The sequence below is a fragment of the Ailuropoda melanoleuca genome, chromosome 14, assembly GCF_002007445.2.
Source record: "Ailuropoda melanoleuca isolate Jingjing chromosome 14, ASM200744v2, whole genome shotgun sequence".
In the NCBI taxonomy this organism is placed as follows: domain Eukaryota; kingdom Metazoa; phylum Chordata; class Mammalia; order Carnivora; family Ursidae; genus Ailuropoda; species Ailuropoda melanoleuca.
In genome coordinates, this window is record NC_048231.1 from 62514184 (window position 1) to 62537106 (window position 22923).

A 22923-nucleotide genomic window follows, 5' to 3' on the forward strand; every position below is an offset into this window, starting at 1 on the left:
TACCCTCTTTCAACCAATATTTATGAAACTCTCATTACACATCAGGTACTAAGCGACCAGCAGTAGACAAAAACAAAGTCTCTGCTTTCAGGGAGCTGAAAATTCATAAATAAGCTATAGGTGATTAAAGAATTCAGTTTGAGGGACACCTGAGTGGCTCAGTTGGTTAAGCATCTGATTTTGGTTCGCGTCATAATCTCAGGGTCCTGGGATCAAGCTCCGCATCAGCTTCCCGCTCAGCAGGGAGCCTACTTCTCCCTCTCCTTCTGCCCCCTCCCCCCCATGCTCTCGCTCTCAAATAAATAAAATCTTAAAAACAAACACAAAACCGACACAGTTCAATTCCTAAATCTAGTCAAGAGTTCTGAAAGGGGCCAGAGACCACATCCTATGTCACACCTATTTATATTTTGTGATATTCATGTCAGATGTAAGTTCATAACCAGGCTTGCTATACGGCCCTTTTACGGTGTACTTTTAGCAAATATTTGGAATATATACATTTTTAGTCATACTCCTGTTCCTTTTTCTAAAACTGCTTACTTGTGCCTCAACTTTTTCTTTTGTCAATTTACAGCTTTTATTATTTTTCAAGATTTTATTCTTTTTAATGATCCTTTTATTGTTGTCTTAGGTCATTTATTTATGCTCTTCACCTTATTCAAAATCCTTATCGTTGCCTTCTCTGCATTTAATTTTAGCTTCCTCATCAATATTTCTGAGTTGGATTTATTTTCCATGTTTTTTGTTTTTACATAAAGGCATTTAAGGCTATCAATTTACTTTTGAGAACGGTCCTATCAGCATCTCACAAGTTTTGCTACTGACAACTTTTATTGTAGCTTAGTTCTAAAATTTTTTAATTTCCAGCACAATTTTCTAATCACAGTTGTTTATTAATAAATTTTGGAAGTTCCTAGCAAATGTATTGTTTTCAGAGAAAGTGACCTATAGGATATTCTTTAAATTTTGATGAGACTTTTGTAAATTAGCATAAGGTCAATTTTTCTTATATATTACATATACTTGAAAAATGTATACATTGCCAGGAATAGGATCTGAGATCTATCAAATTTTCGGCACTAAGACTATCCAATATCGTAGCCTCAGACCAGCAGCCTCTCGCTGAGCACTTGAAATGTGACTAGTGATGTACTGTAAGTTGAAATACAAGCTAGGAATGGGATAGGCTGGTGATGGGTAGTAAGGAGGGCACGTATTGCATGGTGCACTGGGTGTTATACTCAATGAATCATGGAACTTTACATCGAAAACTAGGGATGTACTGTATGGTGACTAACATAATGTAATAAAAATAAATAAATAAATAGTTAAAAAAAAGAAATACAAGCTAGATTCTATGAAAAAAAGAATGTAAAATGTCTCATGAATTTTATTTATGTTGAAGTAGCATTTTGGACATATTGGGTTAAATAAAATACATTAAAAGTTTCCCTGCTTCTATATTTTTTTAATGTACCTACTGGAAAATTTTAACTTACATATGGGGCTGCCATTATATTTCTATTAGACAGACTGTTCTGTACTTGAATTGTTGTCTAAGCCAAGTTTCTGCTCTAAGTAGANCTTTGGTTTTAATATACCTGTATCAGTTTTCCACCTTTTTCTTATGTTTTAGTAATATCCCTTAGTAAGAATAATATAGTTGGGCTTTCCCCCAACTTAATATCCTTTACTAAATAAGTTTAATTTATACTTATGGTTATTGCTGATATATTTAGATATAATCCTATCATATTCTTTTGTAAGTTTCTTACCACTTTTTCCCTTTTTATTCCTTCTTTAAAATGGATTAGTACATTTTCTCTATTTCTCCTCCTCTTGCTTTTTTTCCCTCCCTCTTTTTTGGCTCCTAAATTTCCAAATCGTATTTTCTCTTTAAAATGATGACTCTTACATTTTTTATACTAATACTTTTAACATTACTCTTACAATTTTACCTGAAAAATTTTCCAACAAAGCCTAAAATTTTTCAGTCTATTATTCTGTAGAACAGGAAAGCCCCTTCATAGGATTATCTGTTCATTCATCATGTTTCCTATCTTGTATCTTGTTATTGTATCAGCTATCCATTATTACAATGTTGCCTAAGAAAGACACACACACACACACACAATCAGTAACACACAATAAACCTTTACTTAGCTTCAGAGCCTGCAGAGTCTAGCTGATCTGGGCTACACTTGCTTATGCACCCGTGGTCAGCTGGCTGGTTGGCTCTGCTGACCTTGGTTGGGGGTTGGCTAGTATTGGCTGTGTTGAATTGGTTTTGCCTATCTGTCTCTCATTCCTTAGCAGGTTAGCCTGGACAGATTTCCATGGCAAAGGCAGAGATACAGAGTGGAAGCAGAACTGTACCAGTGCTTTTACAAGACTCTCTGAGTCATCTCAACTAATATCCCACTGGCCAAATCAAGTCACACAGCCAAACCCAGAATCAAGGGGGCAAGAAGTTTAACTCTGCCTCTTCAGTGAGAGAAACTGCCAAATCACATGGCAAAGGGGCATGAATTCAGAGAGGGGGAAAGAATTGAGGTCTCAAACGCAAGCAACCTATCACATTTAAGTTTACCTTTTCTTTGCACCCCAGAGAGAAGTGATGTTTCCCATAAATAACTATATTTGACAAATTTTATGTAATTTCCATTCTTTTTTGTATCCTATACCTTCTTCTGGGTTTTCTTTTTTGCTCAAGTACAACTTGGATGATGAACTCTCTTAGTCTTTGTAAGTCTGAAAATTTATTTTGCCATCACTATAGAATTATAGTTTAGCTGGGTGTAACATTTAGGCTTTTTCCCTCAGCGCTTGACTCCTGTATCATTTAACTGTTGCAGGGAATTCTCCTGTCTAAATTGTGCCTTTTCTCTCTCCTAATAGATTTTTTTTTCTTTCTGAATACCATCCATGATGCATCTGGATATGGACGCATTTTATTTTGCCCTGATTGGACTTAGGGTGGATTTACAATCTGAGAATTTATAGATTCAATTGTGGAAAAGTGTCAGCTGCTTTTTTTTTTTTTTTAAATGTATTGCTTTTCTACCAACCCTTCCATTTCCTTCTTCTGAAGCTACATTATTAAAACTCTGCATTCCCTTCCCTATCTCTTTAATATGTAACAATTTCTCACACTATTATCTAATCCACAAATTTCTTCAACTGTGTCCAGCCTACAGTTTATGCCAACTGAGCTTATTCCAATGACTGTATTTTTTGCTTAGATTTCTTGGTAATTTTTAAATACATCTGCTTAATTTTGTCCAAGATCTTGTGTTACAATTTCATATCTGTTTGAGGATCTATGTGAATGGATTTATATCCTCAAGTATCTTAAACATTCATATTTTAAAATGTCAGACTCTCCTATAAAATTAACTTAATGTGGTGGGAATACAACCTCTGCCAATAGGTTTGTTGACAAATTTTGGGATTTTAGATTCATGGGCTTGTTTAAAGTAGGTGGTTTTACTTGTCTTTTAATTTTTTCCTCTCTTCCCCACCCTTCCACTTCCTTCTGTACTTGCACTTGTACTCCCAGGCCCCTCCACTAAGTCCAGAATCAAACCCTTGAGAACTTCTTCCCTACAAAAAAAGATTATTTTAGGAATATTTTAAACCTAATTACCAAGCTTCAGAATATCTTAGTTTAGCTCCAGATCAAGAAGCTAAGTATGTATTTTTCAGCATAATTACGCTCAGCTTCCTCAAAACAAAGCCTTAGGTAGTGGTCAGCAGCAACAAGCTTTTTTTAAGCCTCCTTTTGTAAGTAGGGGCAATAGGGGGAAGTCACATTCTAGCCTCTGAGGTTAAGCAGTAAACCTCGCTCCGGAATCTGATCTTGTAATATTTTTAATCTCTATTTCTTCATAGGAGCCAATTTCTCAAATAACACTACCAGTTTCTAGACTCAGAACCCAGGAGGCCCATGGTTTTAGCCTTACCAATATTATATTTTGTTCCATTTTGTTCCATGTTAGATCTTAGCTTATTTGAAGGCTGGCCATCTCTGGTTTGGTTCACTTATCCTACCTAGCAGTAATAGTAGTAGTAGTAGTATTACCAGTAGTATGTTTGGAGAGGGTACATCAAAGCATGACATAATGTCTACTTGACCATAAATTTACACTGCATGTTCAAACTTACATACACACTCACACTTGCACCAAAACAAACAAACCAAAAAAACCCAAATATATTATCTCTGGCCTTAAGCGACAGAAATTTCCAAAGAAATTTTTTAGGTCAAAAGGATGCATTTTTCTTTCTTTTTTTTTTTTTTTAAAGATTTTATTTATTTATTCGACAGAGATAGAGACAGCCAGCGAGAGAGGGAAACACAAGCAGGGGGAGAGGGAGAGGAAGAAGCAGGCTCATAGCAGAGGAGCCTGACGTGGCTCGATCCCATAACGCCGGGATCATGCCCTGAGCCGAAGGCAGACGCCCAACCGCTGTGCCACCCAGGCGCCCCAAAAGGATGCATTTTTAGTGACACTAATCAATAAACATGAACTGTTATCTTACAACAGACTATTGCAAATTATGGTTCAATGCCATTTAATCATTGGAACATTTAGGTAGATTTTATTTCAAAGAACCAAAGAGTTAAGTGCCACAGATTTGCAACTTGGAATTCAATTCCTTCTTATGAAAATCCAGTTATAACTTATTAAAACTCAAAATGCTTTTGGGGGGGGGTATGGAGGATGAATGACTTTCAGAATAGCCTGAGAGTCGTGAATAAAGAAAAACATTGCTGTGTTTATTTAGAGAGTATTACCCCTTGGAGCCAGCGTTTGCACTAATGCATTTTACATTAGCGTGCCGCATCAGGAAATCCTGACTTTTTGGTGCCAAGGGGGTAATTAATATCAGTTCACGTTTTCAAAATGGTTGTGTTTATGTGGGAATGAGGACTGAGCACTAAACATGTTGAGCTTGAAGTATGAAAGCTTGCTGTGAAGTGAGATCTTGGGAAAGAATGGAATACTGAAATTAATGAACAGAAAATAGGATTTCTATGGATAGAATAATATTAGTACTGAAAAGAAAGGCACAGCTACACTTCCTTGCTCTTAATTTACTAAGCATTAACAGAAATAATTCCCTGGTATAGTCATATTGATAGAAGATAAAATCCTTGATAGCTATAAACAGTATTTTGATCTACTAATATCAGGAGTCCTCAAAGTTAAAAAATTTGATGATCTGTAGGAAATAGTATATGAAATCAATAATTATTCCAAAATATCCTTCCAGAGCTAATACAGTTACACCTCCTATAGATACAAAATTCTTCGTATTTGATCTGAGCTGAATAGAGAGAGCCACAATAGATATAAAAACCAAATGCTTTTAGTACATCATTTTTTTTTTCCAAAAGAAAAGTTGGCAGGGAAGCCAGAATCAAAGTGCACACTTCATATAGTGAAAGTCAGAAGACTAAGGAAACTCCAAAAAGCATTAGAGAAAAAGTGCAAAAAACAAATTAAAGAAGAAGTCAAAATAAAAGTTAAAAACTGAAGAGATTTTATGAAGTCCTACCTAACACAATTCTCAAAATAAGTACTTAGAAAACATGCTGTTTATACAATTTGTTACTAGACACATGCCAAAATGATAAATATGAAGTATATTTTTACCAATACTTTAAAATTAAATCTATCTTTAAGTTCATTCAAGCAATGGAAAGAAAAGGATGATCTTAAAGGAAATATAGAGTTTGTCCTACTTTGTGAGTCAAGAATGATTAGTCACTGAACGACTATGAAGTACACCACACACACATTAGGTTGTCATTCCTAAAGACTGTGACTCCGAACAGAACGTGCTATAGAGCAACGTGAAGTGGCCCTTTACGGCACGATCCTACAGTAGACTACAGGCTTCGCTGCTATAGCAAAGAGCCTAAGACAGGAGTGCTCATTTTCTCACATCGGAGTCTGCGCCAATAGGCAAAAGAATAGGCTTCATGAGGCCATTCAGGGGATTTTTTTTCCTATCTAGTTGCACTGCCACTCTCTAGAATATTTTTCTAATCTATTAAGGTCAAAACTCCCCACTGATATGTCAGTGTTCCAGCCCTTGGGAAATGGAAAAGAAAATGGAGCACATTTTTAAGGAGGTGATCTAGAAGCTGCACGTGTCACTCCAACTCACATCCCACTAGCTGAACTCATTCACACACCATACCTAATTGCAAAAGACGCTGTTAAATGTAGTCACTAGGTAGGCTGTTATGTGCTCACCCAAAACTTGGGGATTTTCTTTTTTAAAGACAGAAGAATATTAGGAAATAATCAGTATTCCTTAATACAGCCCAAAAATGGTGAAAGCCTCTCAGAATATTCAGGATTTTTATTTACCTATTTTAACATTAAGTAATTATTTTTAATGCACTGTTCCATGAAAAATCTCTCGATATGTTACCACAGTTGAAGATTGTAGCCTAAACAAATGCATCACTGTCATATCTAAGTTCTTAAACTATGGATCTCCATCAGGAAAAAGACAAAATAATACATATATTTATCCATGTATGTACAAGTATTTAACCCACACGCACATATATATTTATGCCCATGTACATACATATATGTATGTAATATTCTCCTTTCATTATCAAAAGTTTCCCAGTTAAGCAATAAATTATAGGATCACACTATATATAGCTCTTTACTGAATTAATGAAAATTATATTGCATTGTCTACTTCTGAGACTTGGAGTTTTAAAAATAAAAAAAAATTTATATTGATTTCTAACTTTTTTTAATAGTAATCAAACTGAAATACTTCAGGGCATCTATGAAGGTAACTAATTAGTACCTTACCAAAAAAGAACTTGAAAACTTCCAACAAGCAAAAAACTCCAAGAGGTTCTAGTCATTCCATATAAAATCAAAGTTTATACCCTTACAGTTAAATCTTATCCAATAAAAAACACCTTATCAAAAACAAAAAGCAAAACCCAGAAAGTACCCACAACTTTATGCCAACAAAACTGTACTTAAGTGAATCTAACTAGTCTTTGAAATGTCATGAAATCAAACATACTTTACTTATAGTGTTTTAAATAAGCAAAATATGGTGACATCTCAAATTAGTTGGTTTATTCAATAAATAATGTTGAAACAATCAGTTATCCACATAAGAAAAAAGTTAATGCTCTAAACCGTACCAGGTACAATCAATTTTAGAAAAATGGAAGAAAAAAAGAATATTTTTTAATACATTTGCAAGTTAGGGAGGTTGCAAGAAGCTATGAAATTGAATATGCAAAATCTTAAAACTTTAATACAGTAAAAGACATCATAACCTAAGTTAAAAAACAGATGAACAGACTGAAGAGGTCTGCAATATACAGAAGACACAGGATTAATATTTGCATAGAGAGAACTATATATAATTATACGTATTTGTGCATATGTATTTATATTATTTCCTCTCTCTTACACAGTAAACATCCCAACAGAAAAACGAACAAAAGACATTAAGAGGCATTTCGCAGCAAAAAATATAAAGTGTCATTAAGCATTTGAAAAGATGTTCAAAGTCACAAATAAATCAAATGCAACTCAAATTAAATCCTGAGACAGCACTTTTTAAAGCCTACGACAACTGTAAAAATTAACAAGGCTAATACTCTGGTGCTGGCAAGGATTTATTTTTTTAGGGGGATACCTTTTAAAATGTAGTACACAGCCTTGCAGCTAACATACTCAAAATTTACTAAATAGAAATATCTCAGGGGCGCCTGGGTGGCTCAGTCGTTAAGCGTCTGCCTTTAGCTCAGGGCGTGATCCCGGGGTCCTGGGATCGAGCCCCACATCGGGCTCCCTGCTCCACTGGGAGTCTGCTTCTTCTGTCTCACTCCTCCTGCTTGTGTCCCCTCTCTCACTGGCTCTCTCTCTGTGTCAAATAAATAAAAAAAATAAATATTCTTTAAAAAAAAAAGAAATATCTCAACAAGAAAAACCAACCAACCAACCAAACCCTTGCCAGATTGCTTATGAAAGCTTTGCTTTCCCAATATAAAAAATTAGGAACAACACAGAATAGGGAGCATTCTAGATAGTTCTAACATTAAAAAAAAAAGGAAGTTACAAAATAGTATGGCTAGTATATAACTCCATTTTTGTGGAAAGAGACAAAACAGTAATAGATGTTGGCTTATGTGTGTAAAATCAAGCTGGGGGGGGTGGCACCTGGGTGGCTCAGTCAGTTAAGCGTCTGCCTCTGGCTCAGGTCATGATCCCAGGGTCCTGGGATAGAGCCCTGCATCAGGCTCTCTACTCAGTAGGGAGCCTGCTTCTCCCTCTCCCTCTCCCTCTGCCTGCCGTTCCCCCTGCGTGTGCTCTCTCTCTCTCGGTCAAATAAATAAAATCTTTAAAAATAAAATAAAGTTGGAAGAAATGTATCAAACATTTTAACAACTGTTACCTTTAAGAGATGAAATTACAGAGCATGTTCACTTTTTGTGTAATCTATTTTTGCTACTGTCTTCATTATTTAACACGAATTACATTTTGTAAGTGAAAGAAAAAGCAGTGGTTTATTCATACAAATTTTGAGATGGTTTCTAATCACTAATACTGAAATTACAAAATTTCAAGAGCAGGAAGCATCCTGGTACCAAAGTGTTTTTAAAAGAGTACAGTTGACTCTCTTGAACCACAAAGGAGTTAGGGGCACAAACCCCCTACCATAAACGAAAATCCATCTGTAACTTTTTACTCACCAAAAACTTAACTACTAGTAGCGTACTGTTGACCAGAAGCCTTACCAATAACATAAACAGTTGATTATATTTTACATATGTTATTATATACTGTATTCTTACAATAAACTAAGCTAGAAAAAAGAAGCTGTTATTAAGAAAATCATAAAGAAGAAAAAATAGATTTATAACACAGGACTGTATTTACTGAAAAAATCCAAACAGTGGACCCATGCAGTTAAACCCATGTTGTTCAAGGGTCAACCGTACTAATACAGTGGTACTTAGCAAAATAATTCAAGGATGTAGTGTTTCTTCCATTTGTGGGTTGGTGTATAAACAACACAAGGTTAGCCATGGCTGCCTCCTAAGTGAACCAGTTACCTAAGTTAGGTTAATGGTCCCTGGGGTTCATTATAACATCCTCTCTACCTTGGCATCTGTTTGAATATTCCACTAAAAAAAATTAAAAGCAAAAACACGTGCCAAAAACAATGTGCCACCATAACTCTACAGAATAATGCTAATATATTCTTAAACAACTAAACTAGTAAAGTATTTTTTTAAATGTTGATCAATAATCACCAGGCTCTTTTTTTTAGTAATGTTCTGCTTCCAGAATTTTATAGGACGGCATGATATTTCTTCATTATAATACATTTTGATAAAATAACTTCAGTTTTGGGGAATATAGTCTATATGGGGATGTCAAATTTGGTAGAAAGCTCCCGGTATAGTTAGTCTTCTTACTAGGTATCAAAGGAGTAAGGTAATTTTTGTCACCACCAATTAAAAACTTTTACGAAATAGGACTGTTATAAAACAATTAAACCTTGCAAATGCACTAGTCTCTAGGAAGAAAGTCCTGGAGGAAATTCTGCTTATTAAAATTGCAATTTTAGTTTCCATTAAAAGGAGAATAAGACAACAGAAGATGGGTTGGAAAGACAAATTATTTCTTAATGTCAGTTGAGCTTATTTCAAATGAGATAACATATCTACACCAGGTTGGGTTCAGTACAATTTTGTCTCCTCAACTCATTTATCTAATTCAGTCATCTTGATTATAGCCTCATGGACTTCATTTTCAGAGAAAGAATTCTATAACAAACAGCCCACACAACATGCTGATTACTGAACAGTTAATTCTAATTAACTTGGGCATGGCAAGAGAATTTTGATAAAGTCCTAGAATACAAATATAGTCTGCTTATACCAGACTAACTTATATAAAAACCCACAGCAAAGTCTCCAGACAAAACAAGAGAGTCAAAGGGATCTAATTTAAAGAAACAAATGAGAAAATTAAAATCACAAATAATTTATTCTTCCGTTAGAGTTGATACAGTTTTAAATAGCAACAAAGTACACAGTGGTGGAAAATTGGCACAGAACCTATAAGCATTTTCAATCACAATAAGGCTGTCCATGCTTTATCTGTTCAAACTTGATGTCCATTTTCTACTGACCAAGTTGAAAAAAACTCTATTCGGACCTTAAAACACACACACACTCTCTCTCTCTCTTACACACACAGAAACAAATCAAAATTCCTCCTTTTGATTACAGTATGTTGAGAACAGTACATTTTGCTTATTCAAATTTATGGCACCCCTTCTGTTTTGTTTCCAGTTAGAAATGGGAAAAACCAATTCAATTATAAAGAATACATCTTATTCCCTGGGCATAGGCAACTGTGATGAAAATAGCAACTTACCTTTGGGCTAGATGTTTTCAGATTATGCTTAAATAATTGTGGTTATAAACTTCTCAATGCATGATTTCCTGCCCAATGCAATATCCCTGAATATAGCTAAAATAATCAGGCACAGGACAGTCTCAAATATGATTAAATATGCCATGCTAATAAACAAAGTGATCTAGGTTGCAACCTCTATGCTTTTAATACAGACCAGAAAAAACCGCATCAATAAGCACTTTCCCAAACGTCTCTTTGTATTACATTAACCAACATAAACAGGGGAAACTTCAAAGTGTCCTTTTATAAATGGCATTATTTCCAGGGAAGAAAGTTGAAATAAAGGTCTGTAAAGTCTCCTGAACTATTCTACTATATAAACCAATTGTCCTTCTAATGTTAAAAAATAAAATTACTGGATCAATGCTGAGTCTTCTTTGATATCATTTAAAAAATGCTTTGATATTACTTACTAAGTTCCCTGATTACTCAAACAAAGTAAAATTAACACTTCCATTTTCAGTTATTGCTATTTTAGGAGAGAATTACCACTTCATTTACATGAAACTGCTACCAAGATTCTTCAGATCCCACATGAAGTAATTCTTATTGCCTCACATTTTAAAACTGTATTATAAATGATCTTTATAAAAAGGTTTTAATCCACAAAACTGGAAAGCTTTTAAAAAATGTCTTTTTACTCAAAACTATCACAGTGCCCTTGATTATCTAACAGATAAAAGGGATCTGAATTTCCTCTAAAGAACATAATAGTGGACATATGGTGTGCTTTGTCTTCTCCCTCACCTTTATCTTTTATAGTACACCATTTTGAGACCAACACAATCAAGCATCCACCATGCTCCAATCCACACTAACAGAGGATTTCTGATTCTGTCCAATGCGTAGTGTACCGCCTTGCATATTCACATGAAATAAACATAATATACAAAATATTGCTGCTGTAAAAAGTGTACATTTCCCTCTTCCCCTTACAAAAGAATCTGTGGAAAAGTATTAAATTCCCTTAACCTTCATAAACATACAAAGCTGTTCACACCTTTCAGTCTGTAACAGTCCATTTGAAACACAGTTCCCAAATCATTGCAAATTGGTTATGTCATTCTATTTTCTGTCCAATGTTGCCATCTAGAGTAGAAATGTGAAATCAAGAGTATTTTTTAGCTACTAAAGCCTTTACAACTAAGCCACAAAGGCTGCTTACTGATGAAACAGCCACTTATCCACAAGGTTTTTCCAAAAACTAGATGGAATGGAAGGATCTCTTCACACAGAGGTGTCCACAGTGCTGAGGTGACAATATGGCTGCTAATAGATACTGGCTATTGGAATGTAAGTACTTTTTCACTGCTGGTAATTTCCATACTGTCCCTAAAAGATAAATTTAAAAATACAATTAGATAATGATTTGAGCATAGTTTGACCATAATAGTTTGGCAAAGAAAATTACAAATAAATCTTAACACTGTCATACTACAAAGCAGACTTCATTGACAACAAACAAAAACTGTTATATATTTAGGTACATAGTATCTTTGTAATTGCCCCTGATACTATATTCAATTGCAAATGGATTTCAGAGTCTTTGAAACTAGAATAGTACCTATCACATAGTAGGAATTTAAATGTTTGGTGAATTTTGTTCAACTGAACTGAGCAAGAATGAGTGAGTTCTGGCTCTAAATCCTGCTGTGGTATGTACTGTGTATTAATTAAGTGCTAGTGTAACAACTCTGTGGCTGTTTAGCTTATTATAATAGCTATTACGAATTAACATCAATGGTATTTGGAATAAGTAGCAAGGATGGAAAGATGCCTGGGAGATAAAGGGGAAAAACCCTCCATCCATACTAAAGAAGCTGGGTTTTTCCCCGAGGCCAACAAAGTGTCAGCAAAGGCATTCAGACAGGCAGCTGGTACACAAAATCAAGGGAAGTTTGTTTTGTGTTTGTTGCTTTTAAGAAGACTTGAAGGCCTGTGGGCTGACAGGACAGAAGAGACAGAGAGAGTACAGATAAAAAGAGGTGATAAATGAAGTAGCAGAATTCTACAAGGGAGGTGAATAACGTGCAGTACAGCCGTTAGGGTTCGATTTTAGAGAAGAGAAGGAATATCTCTCCCTCTGGAAAAGAAAAAGAATGGTAGAAGAAAAGAGAAACCTATTAGAAAATACATATTTTAACAAAAATTTCTTAAATGTTCCTAAAAGCACCTATTTTCCAAAAATAGTACTCATAGGAAGCACATAATCAGCTGTTTCCTTTGGCTAAATTTCCCCTTTCAAGTCACACTAATCATTTTATATCAAGAAAGTATTCTAGAATTGAGCTACTTCTATACCTTCAGAAACAGCACCCTAAAACTTTACATTTCCATAGAAATAGATCGATACATTTGAAAATCTGTTGAACGCCACTATATATCCAATCGAATAATGCACTATAAAGAGAATTAAGACATTTTAAAAATATTAATGTCCTTTCCATAGCTATAGTCAACAAAATTTAAAGTCAGTGCTCATCTTGAAATATTTATTTGCTTTAAAATACTCTTAAAAGAAAAAAAGTAGCATAGGGGTATATAAAAACAGCATTAGTAAAATGTTGATAACTGAAGTTGGTTGATGCATATACAGGGATTCATGATACTCCTCTTTTTTTGTATTTGTGTAAAGATTCCTATAATACAAAGTTTAAAATAAGAAATACAAGCCAGTGCTTAGCATCAGGAACTTCTTATTCAACTGCTACATTCAGCTTCAGTATTTAGGGTAATCTAAGTTCCCAACTCTACTGTTAACTTTCCATCTGAGTCAAAAAAAGCTCTGAGGCTCATTTTTTTCACACTTAAAAGGTAGGACTGTAACATCTCCATCTCTAGATCTCAATTTTCTTTTCATTCATGGCTACATTAATTCCTTCATCATCTGTTTGTTAGGACATTTAAATAAGAGAGCACATGAGGAAGGGCTTTTAAAAATTTTTAAATATTATAAATAAGTAGGCCTCAATGCTGGAGGGAAATGCTCGTCTAGTGAATATGTATAATGAGATATTAATGATGAAAGTGACTTGCACATATAATGAATGATGTGAAAGCAGAAGAGAGGTTAAGAACTGCTGTGCTACATAAATATAAGCTATAATTTACCTACTATATTATGAATTACTTGAGGGTAGTAAGGGTAGGGACTAGGGCTTATCCATCCTGATGTCCCAAGTACTAAAGAGTGCCTGGCACTGACACGTAAGACTTCTTCAATAATGTGTGCCAAATACTATATTCAAGCAATTATAAACATTTACTGAGCAAATATTATAAGCTCACAGCCATAATAAACTTGAAAAACAGGGAAGGTAAAACTTAGAAATTATTTAAATAAAGTACAATTACAGAAGTTCTATAAGAGTTCAGAAATGAAAAGATTAACACAGCTAAAATAATCAGAAAAATATTTCAGAGAATGTGGAAATCTTAAGAAAATAGTAAAACTCTGAATTGCAGAGAAAAGAAAATGAGGCACTTCAAATAAGGGAATAGCTAAAGCAGAGGCAGGCTGGAAAAATAGGTATAGAATACTTAGGGAAGGGGCGCCTGGGTGGCACAGCAGGTAGGCGTCTGCCTTCGGCTCAGGGCGTGATCCCGGCGTTATGGGATCGAGCCCCACATCAGGCTCCTCTGCTATGGAGCCTGCTTCTTCCTCTCCCACTCCCCCTGCTTGTGTTTCCTCTCTCGCTGGCTGTCTCTATCTCTGTCGAATAAATAAATAAAATCTTAAAAAAAAAAAAAAAAGAATACTTAGGGAAGTGGAGTGTAAAAAGGAATATACAATAATGAGAAGCAGATGCTATTAATTACTTGGTAACACAGAGCCTGAAGTAACAGAAAGAAGTTTGGCTAATACTAATAATAGCAATCTCAACATATAGAGATATAGCAATCTCTATATCTCAGTTTAACTAAGACCTTACCATGTGTCAGACCCTACTAAATGCTTTGTGTCCATCTACAACCTATAAGTAAATATTATCTCCATTTTATAAATGAAGAAATTGAGATGCTGAGAATTTTAAAAAGTTGACCCATGCTTGATCACAGCGCTAGGACCAAATCAAATAACAAGCAAGCCCAAAAAAGTATACTGTATATCTGCAACCATTAGCAAATTCCAGTATTAAAAAGTATGGGTTTGGGAGCCAGACACCAACTTCTAACATTAACTCCACCACCTAACATAACAGCTTCTCATCCTTGAGAAAGTTACCTATCCTCCCTTTCTCAGTTTTCTCATCTAACAAGTGAGAGTAATTGTAATCTTCACCTCAAAAAGTTATTAGAACAGAAAACCTGAAACTGCTCTACAAACTACTCAAGTACTCACTGATATTACTGGAGGCAGGTGGAGAAAGTGTGCTGTAGTCAGTCAGTACAGGCTCCAGTCACTCAGAATGTGCCACCCAGCTCCACCACTTCTTGGCTCTGTCCTCTGGGCAAATCACTCCAACTCTCTAAACTTCAGCTTCTCTATGTCTGCTGCTTCAATATTTTTTTTAATTATAAAATTCCTCTGACTAGGGTGTAAAGAATGAATGAGAAAGGAAGCAAGAAGACAGTGTGGAAGGATCTTGCCATGATGAACCTAGGACACGTTGACGGTCTCAACTAAGATAAGGCTGTGAATACGGAGAACTGGATGAATTAAAGAACGTTAGGAAGGAGGGTTAACAAGATTCTGTCACGTATTAGATAGAGGGAGACAGACTTAGATACCAAAAGTGGCACTTGGCATTCTAGCTTGATGATAGTACCTCTCTTCTTTGATAGGGAATACAGAAAGGAGGAGTAAGTTTGGGTAGAAAAACTGTGAATTTATTTTGGCTATGCTGAATTGATACACTTATGATACATCTAAGTGGAGATGTCCAGTAGGCATCTGATTTTGAGAAGCAAGAGTCAGACTACAAATAGAGATCCGGGAGTCAAGAGCATGGTAAATTGAAACCATGTAAGTAAATGAGATTATCTAAGGAGAGTGTACTAAATGAAGAGTCGTCCCCAGGCTAGAAACCTGAGCAACACCAATCACCTTTAACTTTCTTTCTTTTATTCATCTAATCATATAAAAGTCTTAAAATTATTGTCACAATACTTTTTAGGTATTTCTTTCTGTATTCTTATGATCACCTTTCAAATTTAGGAAGTAAAGGCCTTATTCACTTATTTATACTTTATTTATCAATATTTACTGCTAATTGATATGTTCTACTAGGTGACAGAAACTCAACAGTGATAAAAAATAGACATGGTGATGTCTTTAAAAGACTGATATTCTAGGGGAAGAGAGTACGACAGTAAATAACACATAATCTATCACATGGAGATACATGCTACACTGAAAAATTGAAGCATCTAACATAATTAATAAAACATTCCCACTAAAATGAGGAAGAAGGCAACACCACCCCTTTACAACACTGCACTAGTATTCCTAGCTTATGCAATAAGAAAAAGAAATAAAGGTATGCAGATGACATGATCGTTTAGGTAAAAAACCCCAAAGATTCAACAACAACAACAAAAAAAACCAAGGTTAACATACAAAAGTCAATCACTTACCTATATACCAGCAATGAACAAGGGGAATTTGAAATTAAAAACAATACTATTAACGTTAGCACAAAAATGACAATTAGGTATAAATCTAACAAAATATACATAAGATGTACATGAGATAAACTAAAAAACTGATGAAAAAATTTTTAAAAAGACCTAAATAAATGGAGAAATGTTACACGTTCGTGGATAGGAAAATCATTATTGTTAAAATGCCAATTCTTCCATACGTGATCTAAAGATTCAACACAATTCCAAACAAAATCCCAGCAAGTTACTTATGCTTACTGACAAATTGATTCTAAAGTTTACAGAGAGAGGCAGAAGACCCGGAATAGCCACACAATATTAAAGAAGAACAAAGCCAGAGGACTGAGAGTTCTGACTTCAAGACTTACTACTATAAAGCTACAGCAGTCAAGACAGTGTGGTACTGGTGAAAGAACAGAAAAATAGATCAACGGAACATTAAAGAGAGCCCAGAAATAAACCCACATAAATATAGTAAACTGATCTTTGACAAAGAAGCAAAGGTAATACAATGGAGCAGAGAGTCTTTTCAAAATGGTGCTGGAACAACTGGACATCCACATGCAAAAAAACAAACCAAGACACAGATCCTAAACCCTTCACAAGAATTAACTCAAAGTGGATCACAGACCTAAATGGAAAATACACAAGAATAAAACTCCTAGAAGATAACATTAAAGAAAACCTAGGTGACTTTGAGTTTGGTAATGACTTTTTAGACACAACACCAAAGGCATAACCCATGAAAGAAATAATTGGTAAGATGGACTTCATTAAAAGTAAAATTTTTTACTCTGCAGAAGACAATGTCAAAGGAGTGAGAAAACAAGCCATAAAGACAATACAATATTTACAAAAGACACGTCTGATAAGGACTGCTATCCAAAATATACAAAATACTCTTAAAACTCATCAATAAGAAAACAAACAACCCAATTAAAAAATGGGTCAAGATCTGAACTGACATCTCACTTAAGATATAAAGCTGGCAAATAAGTGTATGAAAAGATGTCCACATCATGTCATTAGGGAAATACAAATTAAAACAATGAGATGCCGCTACACACCTATGAGAATCGCCAAGATCCTGAACACTTAACACCACCAAATGCTGGCAAGGATGTAGAATGACAGATTGCTGCTGAGAATGCAAAATGGTACAGCCACTATGGAAGACAGTTTGGCAGTTTCTCACAGAACTAAACAGACTCTTACCATATAATCCAGCAAGCGTGCTCCTTGGTTTTTATCCAAATGAGTTGAAAATTTATGCCCACACAAAAACCTGCACATGGAAGTTTATAGCAGTTTTATTCATAATTGCCAAAATTTGGAAGCAACCAAGATGTCTTTCAATAAATGAATGGATAAACAAACCAGTACATCCAGACAACGGAATATTATGCAGCACTAAAAAGAAATATGCTATCAAGCCATGAGGAGGACTTAAAGGCATATTACTATGAATGAAATGCCAGTGAAATGAAAAGGCTACATACTATATGATTCCAAGTATATGACATTCTGGAAAAGGCAAAAATATGAATATAGTAAAAAGATCATTGGTTGCCAGGGGTTAGGGAGGAGAGAGAAATAAACAGGGGGAGCATAGAGGTTTTTTAAGGCAATGAAACTATTCTGTATGATACTATAATAGTGGATACATGTCATTATACATTTGTCAAAACCCACAGAATGTACAACACCAAGAGTGAACCCTAATGGACACTGTGGACTTGGGGTGATAATGATCTCTCAATCTAAGTTCACTGATTATAACAAACGGACCACTCTGGGATGCTGATAGCTGGAGAGGCTATGTATATATAAGGGTAGGGTTTATATGAAAACTCTCTGTACTTTGCACTCTATTTTGTTGTGAACCTAAAACTGCTCAAAACTATAAAGCCTATTTAAAAAAAATTAAAACATGCTTCCAGTCAAGATGGGTTTACCCAAAAACCACTCAAAACATATGAAATGATCACATTCAGGACACAAGGTAACAAAGAACAGCAATTTGAGAAATTGGAAACAAATGAGGTGAGCCCTCTGGTTATACATTTTACTGCATTGAGAGTCTCTACACTGCACTGTGTGGAGTGGAACTAAGGCTGCATCTGAGTTAAAGACATAAAGCTTACGGTCTGGAGGGAAAACAGGAGCTAGAGTTCATAGGATAGAGTACTAGAAAGGAGAGAAATGCACAGAAAGAGAACTGTGCAGGTATGCAGAGGAACTCTCTTGAGTATTCAGTATAGTACTGATATGCAAATGCATTCAAGGAAAATATCAGTCTAAGGAAAGAAACAACCAAAAGAATTAGAGAAAACAACCCTTGGCACTCATAAAGAAACAGATATAGTGCTTACTTCCACCAGCGAAAGTGAAAAACCTCACAATTCAAGGGCATTGGGTCAGGTACTCGAAAAGTTACTTAGCAGAAATACTTAGCAGAGGACTAAACACAGTTTTGGTCCTGACTAACAAACCTTAAAAGCAATCCCCAGAAGATCAAGATGTGTCTACATTACTTAACTGTATCCCAAAACAAAGCTTAAGAATATTTCTAAGAATACATATGTATCTACCACAAGAGTAAAAGTGATATTCATAATTTCTGGCATACAATCAAACATTATCATGCATACAAAGGAGGAGAAAAATGACCCATAATGAAAAGGGAAAAAAAAAAACCAATCAATCAAAACTGACCCAGATGTTAAGAATTATCAGGAAAAAGATATTAAAACAGTTATCATACTTGTATTCCATATGTTCAAAAATTTAGGCAGAGACATGGAAGACATAAAAAGGACCCAAATTGAAATTCTAGAAAAAAACCCCAAACTGAAATTCCAGAGATGAAAAATACCTGGGAATGGATTAAAAGTAATAAAACAATGAACAAGAAAATATTAGTGAATTTTAAGAAACAGCAAAAGAAACTACTCAAAATAAAACAGAAAAAAAGGAAAACAAGAAATAAAGTATCAGTGAACTATGGTGCGAGTTTAACCAGCCAAATATACATGTAATTGGAGTCAACTAACTATGTAATTAAGAGGACAGAAAGGGATACACGGGTAAGAGAAGGAAAAATACTTGGTCAGAATTTTTCCAAATTTGATGACAACCAAAAAGCTACTAATCCAAGAAGATATATGAACCCTAAGCATAAAACACAGCCAAATAATTTCATAAAGGGAAAATCTTAAAAAACAGCCAAAAAAACAAATACCAGGGGTGCCTGGGTGGCTCATTTATTAAGCGTCTGCCTTCAGCTCAGGGCGTGATCCCAGGATCCTGGGACTGAGCCCCGCATCAGGCTCCCTGTTCCGCTGGGAGCCTGCTCCTTCCTCTCCCACGCCCCCTGCTTGTGTTCCCTCTCTCGCTGGCTGTCTCTCTCTGTCAAATAAATAAATCTTTAAAAAAAAAAAAAAAAGATAAAGAAATACCAACAACCAGCAAACAAAGAGAAGAATAACAGCAGATGCCTCCTTAGAAATAATACAAGCATGATGACAGTGGAGCCATATTTTTAAAGAGCTGAAAGTAAAAAAACAAAATAAAACAAAACAAAAAAATAACCTGTCAAACTAGAATTCTATACCTAGAATAAATATTTTTCAATAATGGATGAGGGGCGCCTGGGTGGCTCAGTCATTAAGCATCTGCCTTTGGCTCAGGGCGTAATCCCAGTGTTCTGGGATCGAGCCCCACATCAGGCTCCTCCGCTGGGAGCCTGCTTCTTCCTCTCCCACTCCCCCTGCTTGTGTTCCCTCTCTCGCTGGCTGTCTCTCTCTCTGTCAAATAAATAAATAAAATCTTAAAAAAAAAAATAATGGAAGAAAAATAAACACTTTCTCGAACATACAGAAACTGACGACCTGCATTACAATAAATGTTAAAAACAATTTCCTTTCCTTCACTCAAAGGAAAATGATACCAGATGGAACTAGGAATCCACCCTAGGAATCAAGAGGACCAGAAATAGTAAACAAATTATTTTTTCTTATTATTTAAATATCTTTAAAGGATAATTGCTTTTTTAAAACAAAATAAATTCTATATACTATACAATTTATAACACATGTACAAGTAAAATCACCTAAAATACGCTACAAGATGGGTGAACCTTGAAAACATTACATTAAGTGAAAGAAGCCAATCACAAAACACCACATATTGCATGATTCCATTTATCTCAAATACCAGAATAAGAAAATCTATACAGACTGAAAGTAAACTACCTGTTTCCTAGGGCTGGATGTTTAGAGAAAAATGAACAAACTAAAGAAAAAAAAATCTCATTGAATGGTACACTCTAAAATGGTGAGTTAATCGAATGGTATATGGATTATATCAATATAGTTTCTTTTTAAAGCAGAAAAAAGTTCAAAATAAGACAGAAAAAGAAGAAAAAGAGAATAAAGAACAAAATAAGAAAAAAAAATCCAGATGATAGATTCAACCAAATCTATAATCACATAAAACATAATGTAAAAACCCCTCCATTAAAAGGCAGAGATTGTCAGATTGGATAAAAAGGCAAGACTTGACAAATACTGCCTTCATGAAAAACAATTTAAATATAAAAACACAAATATGTTAAAAATAAAAGGATAAGGGGGGCGCCTGGGTGGCACAGCGGTTAAGCGTCTGCCTTCGGCTCAGGGCGTGATCCCGGCGTTATGGGATCGAGCCCCACATCAGGCTCCTCTGCTATGAGCCTGCTTCTTCCTCTCCCGCTCCCCCTGCTTGTGTTCCCTCTCTCGCTGGCTGTCTCTATCTCTGTCAAATAAATAAATAAAATCTTTAAAAAAATAAATAAATAAATAAATAAAAGGATAAGGGGTGCCTGGCTGGCTGAGTCAGTAGAGCACACAACTCTTAATCTTGGGGTTGTAAATTCGAGCCCCACGTTGAATGCAGAGATTACTTAAAAATAAAATCTTTAAAAAAAATAAAGGATAAAAAAAGACATGTAATTCTATCAATAATCTAAAGAAAGTTGGTGTGGGTATATTAATATCAAAAAGATCTCAGGGGCGCCTGGGTGGCACAGCGGTTAAGCGTCTGCCTTCGGCTCAGGGCGTGATCCCGGCGTTATGGGATTGAGCCCCACATCAGGCTCCTCTGCTATGAGCCTGCTTCTTCCTCTCCCACTCCCCCTGCTTGTGTTCCCTCTCTTGCTGGCTATCTCTATCTCTGTTGAATAAATACATAAAATTTAAAAAAAAACATTTTAAAAAATAAAAAATAAAAAGATCTCAGAGCAAAGAATATTATCAAGGATAAAGAAAGTTATTTCATAATAGTAAAGGAATAAATTAATCAAGACATAAAATTCCTAAAAATGTATAAACCTTATAAAGGTAGCATTAAGATACATGAAGCAAAAATGGACAGAACTGCAAAGAAAAATAGACAAACACACTATTATAGCCAAAGATTTTAATATGTTTTCCTCAGTAACTAACAGAGTAGAAAAAAAATCAGCTAAGACATAGGAGACTTGAACACTATCAACCAACTTGATCTAACATTTATAGAACATCCTCACAGACCATACTGTGGGCCATAAAGTAAGTCTCAATAAATGTAGAAGAATTCAAGTTAATTAATGTTGATGGAATTATGATGATGGAACTAAATGAGAAATCTGACAGAAAAATATCTGGAAAATCTCCAAATATTTGAAAACTAAATTATACACTTCTAAACAACACCTGGATCAAAGAAGAAATCAAAAGCAAAATCAGAAAATATTTTCAACTGATTGAAAATAAAAACACAACATATAAAAATTTGTGGGCTGTAGTTAAAGAAGTATTTAGAGGGGAATTTACAGCAATGAACACCTAAATTAGGAAGGAAGGCAGTTCTTTTTTTTCTTTTTTGAGATTTATTTATTTGACAGAGAGAGAGAGAGACAGCCAGCAAGAGAGGGAACACAAGCAGAGGGAATGGGAGAGGAAGAAGCAGGTTCCTTGCTGGGAGCCTGATGCAGGGCTGGATCCCAGGAACCTGGGATCACGCCCTGAGACGAAGGCAGACGCTTAAGGACTGAGCCACCCAGGAGCCCCTGCAGTTCTTAAACCAATGAGAATTCAGCTATTACCTTAGGATATTGGAAGAGATGAGCAAATGAAACCCAAAGCAAGCAGGAGAAAAGAAATAATAAAGAAGAGGGCAGAAATCAAGGAAAAAGAAAAACAAGGCTGGGGAGGGCGGCAGGGGGAATCAATAAAACAAAAAGCGGCTCCCTGAGAAGATCAATGAAGTACATAAAAATCAGTAGCCATATTACTTGGGGAAAAAAAAAAAGAGAAAGATGGAGAAGATACACATAACCAATACCAGAAATGAAAGAGATAATATCACTACTGATACTAGAGATACCAAAAGGATAAAAAGGGAATCATTCGACAAAACAAATGAAATGGACAAATCCTTCAACAAATACAAATATCTCAAGAAGAAATAGATAACCTGAATACACCTATGTCTAATAAAGGAAATTAAAAACCTTCCTGCAAAGAAAATGCAGGCCCAAACAGCTTCACTGGTGAATTGTACCAAACATTTTACAAGGAATAATACCAATTTTATGCAAATCCTTCAAGAAAACTGAAGAAGGAGGGCGCCTGGGTGGTTCAGTTAGTTAAGCATCCACCTTCGGCTCAGGTCATGATCCCAGGGTCCTGGGGTCAAGGCCTACAATCAGGCTCCCTGCTCCTCAGGGAGCCTGCTTCTCCCTCTGCTTCTGCCTCTCTCTCTCTCTCCCCCTCCCCCACCCCCCCACCCCCCGTCTCTCATG

General features: G+C 35.4%; 1 protein-coding gene across 6 annotated transcripts in view; it reads right to left on the reverse strand.

The window, feature by feature from the left end:
• Positions 1-10041: 10041 nt before the first annotated feature.
• Positions 10042-22923, reverse strand: part of SS18 (SS18 subunit of BAF chromatin remodeling complex) — an 85280-nt gene continuing 72398 nt past the window's right edge. For 5 of the 6 annotated variants that reach the window (XM_019796576.2, XM_034642060.1, XM_034642061.1 and 2 more), the window contains one exon: positions 10042-11828. In XM_019796576.2, coding sequence (XP_019652135.1) covers positions 11802-11828 — 27 coding nt within the window. In that variant the 3' untranslated portion in view covers positions 10042-11801. Of the gene's footprint in view, positions 11829-17315; positions 17386-22923 lie in introns of all 6 variants that reach the window. The other variant, XR_004620094.1, reaches the window with a different exon arrangement.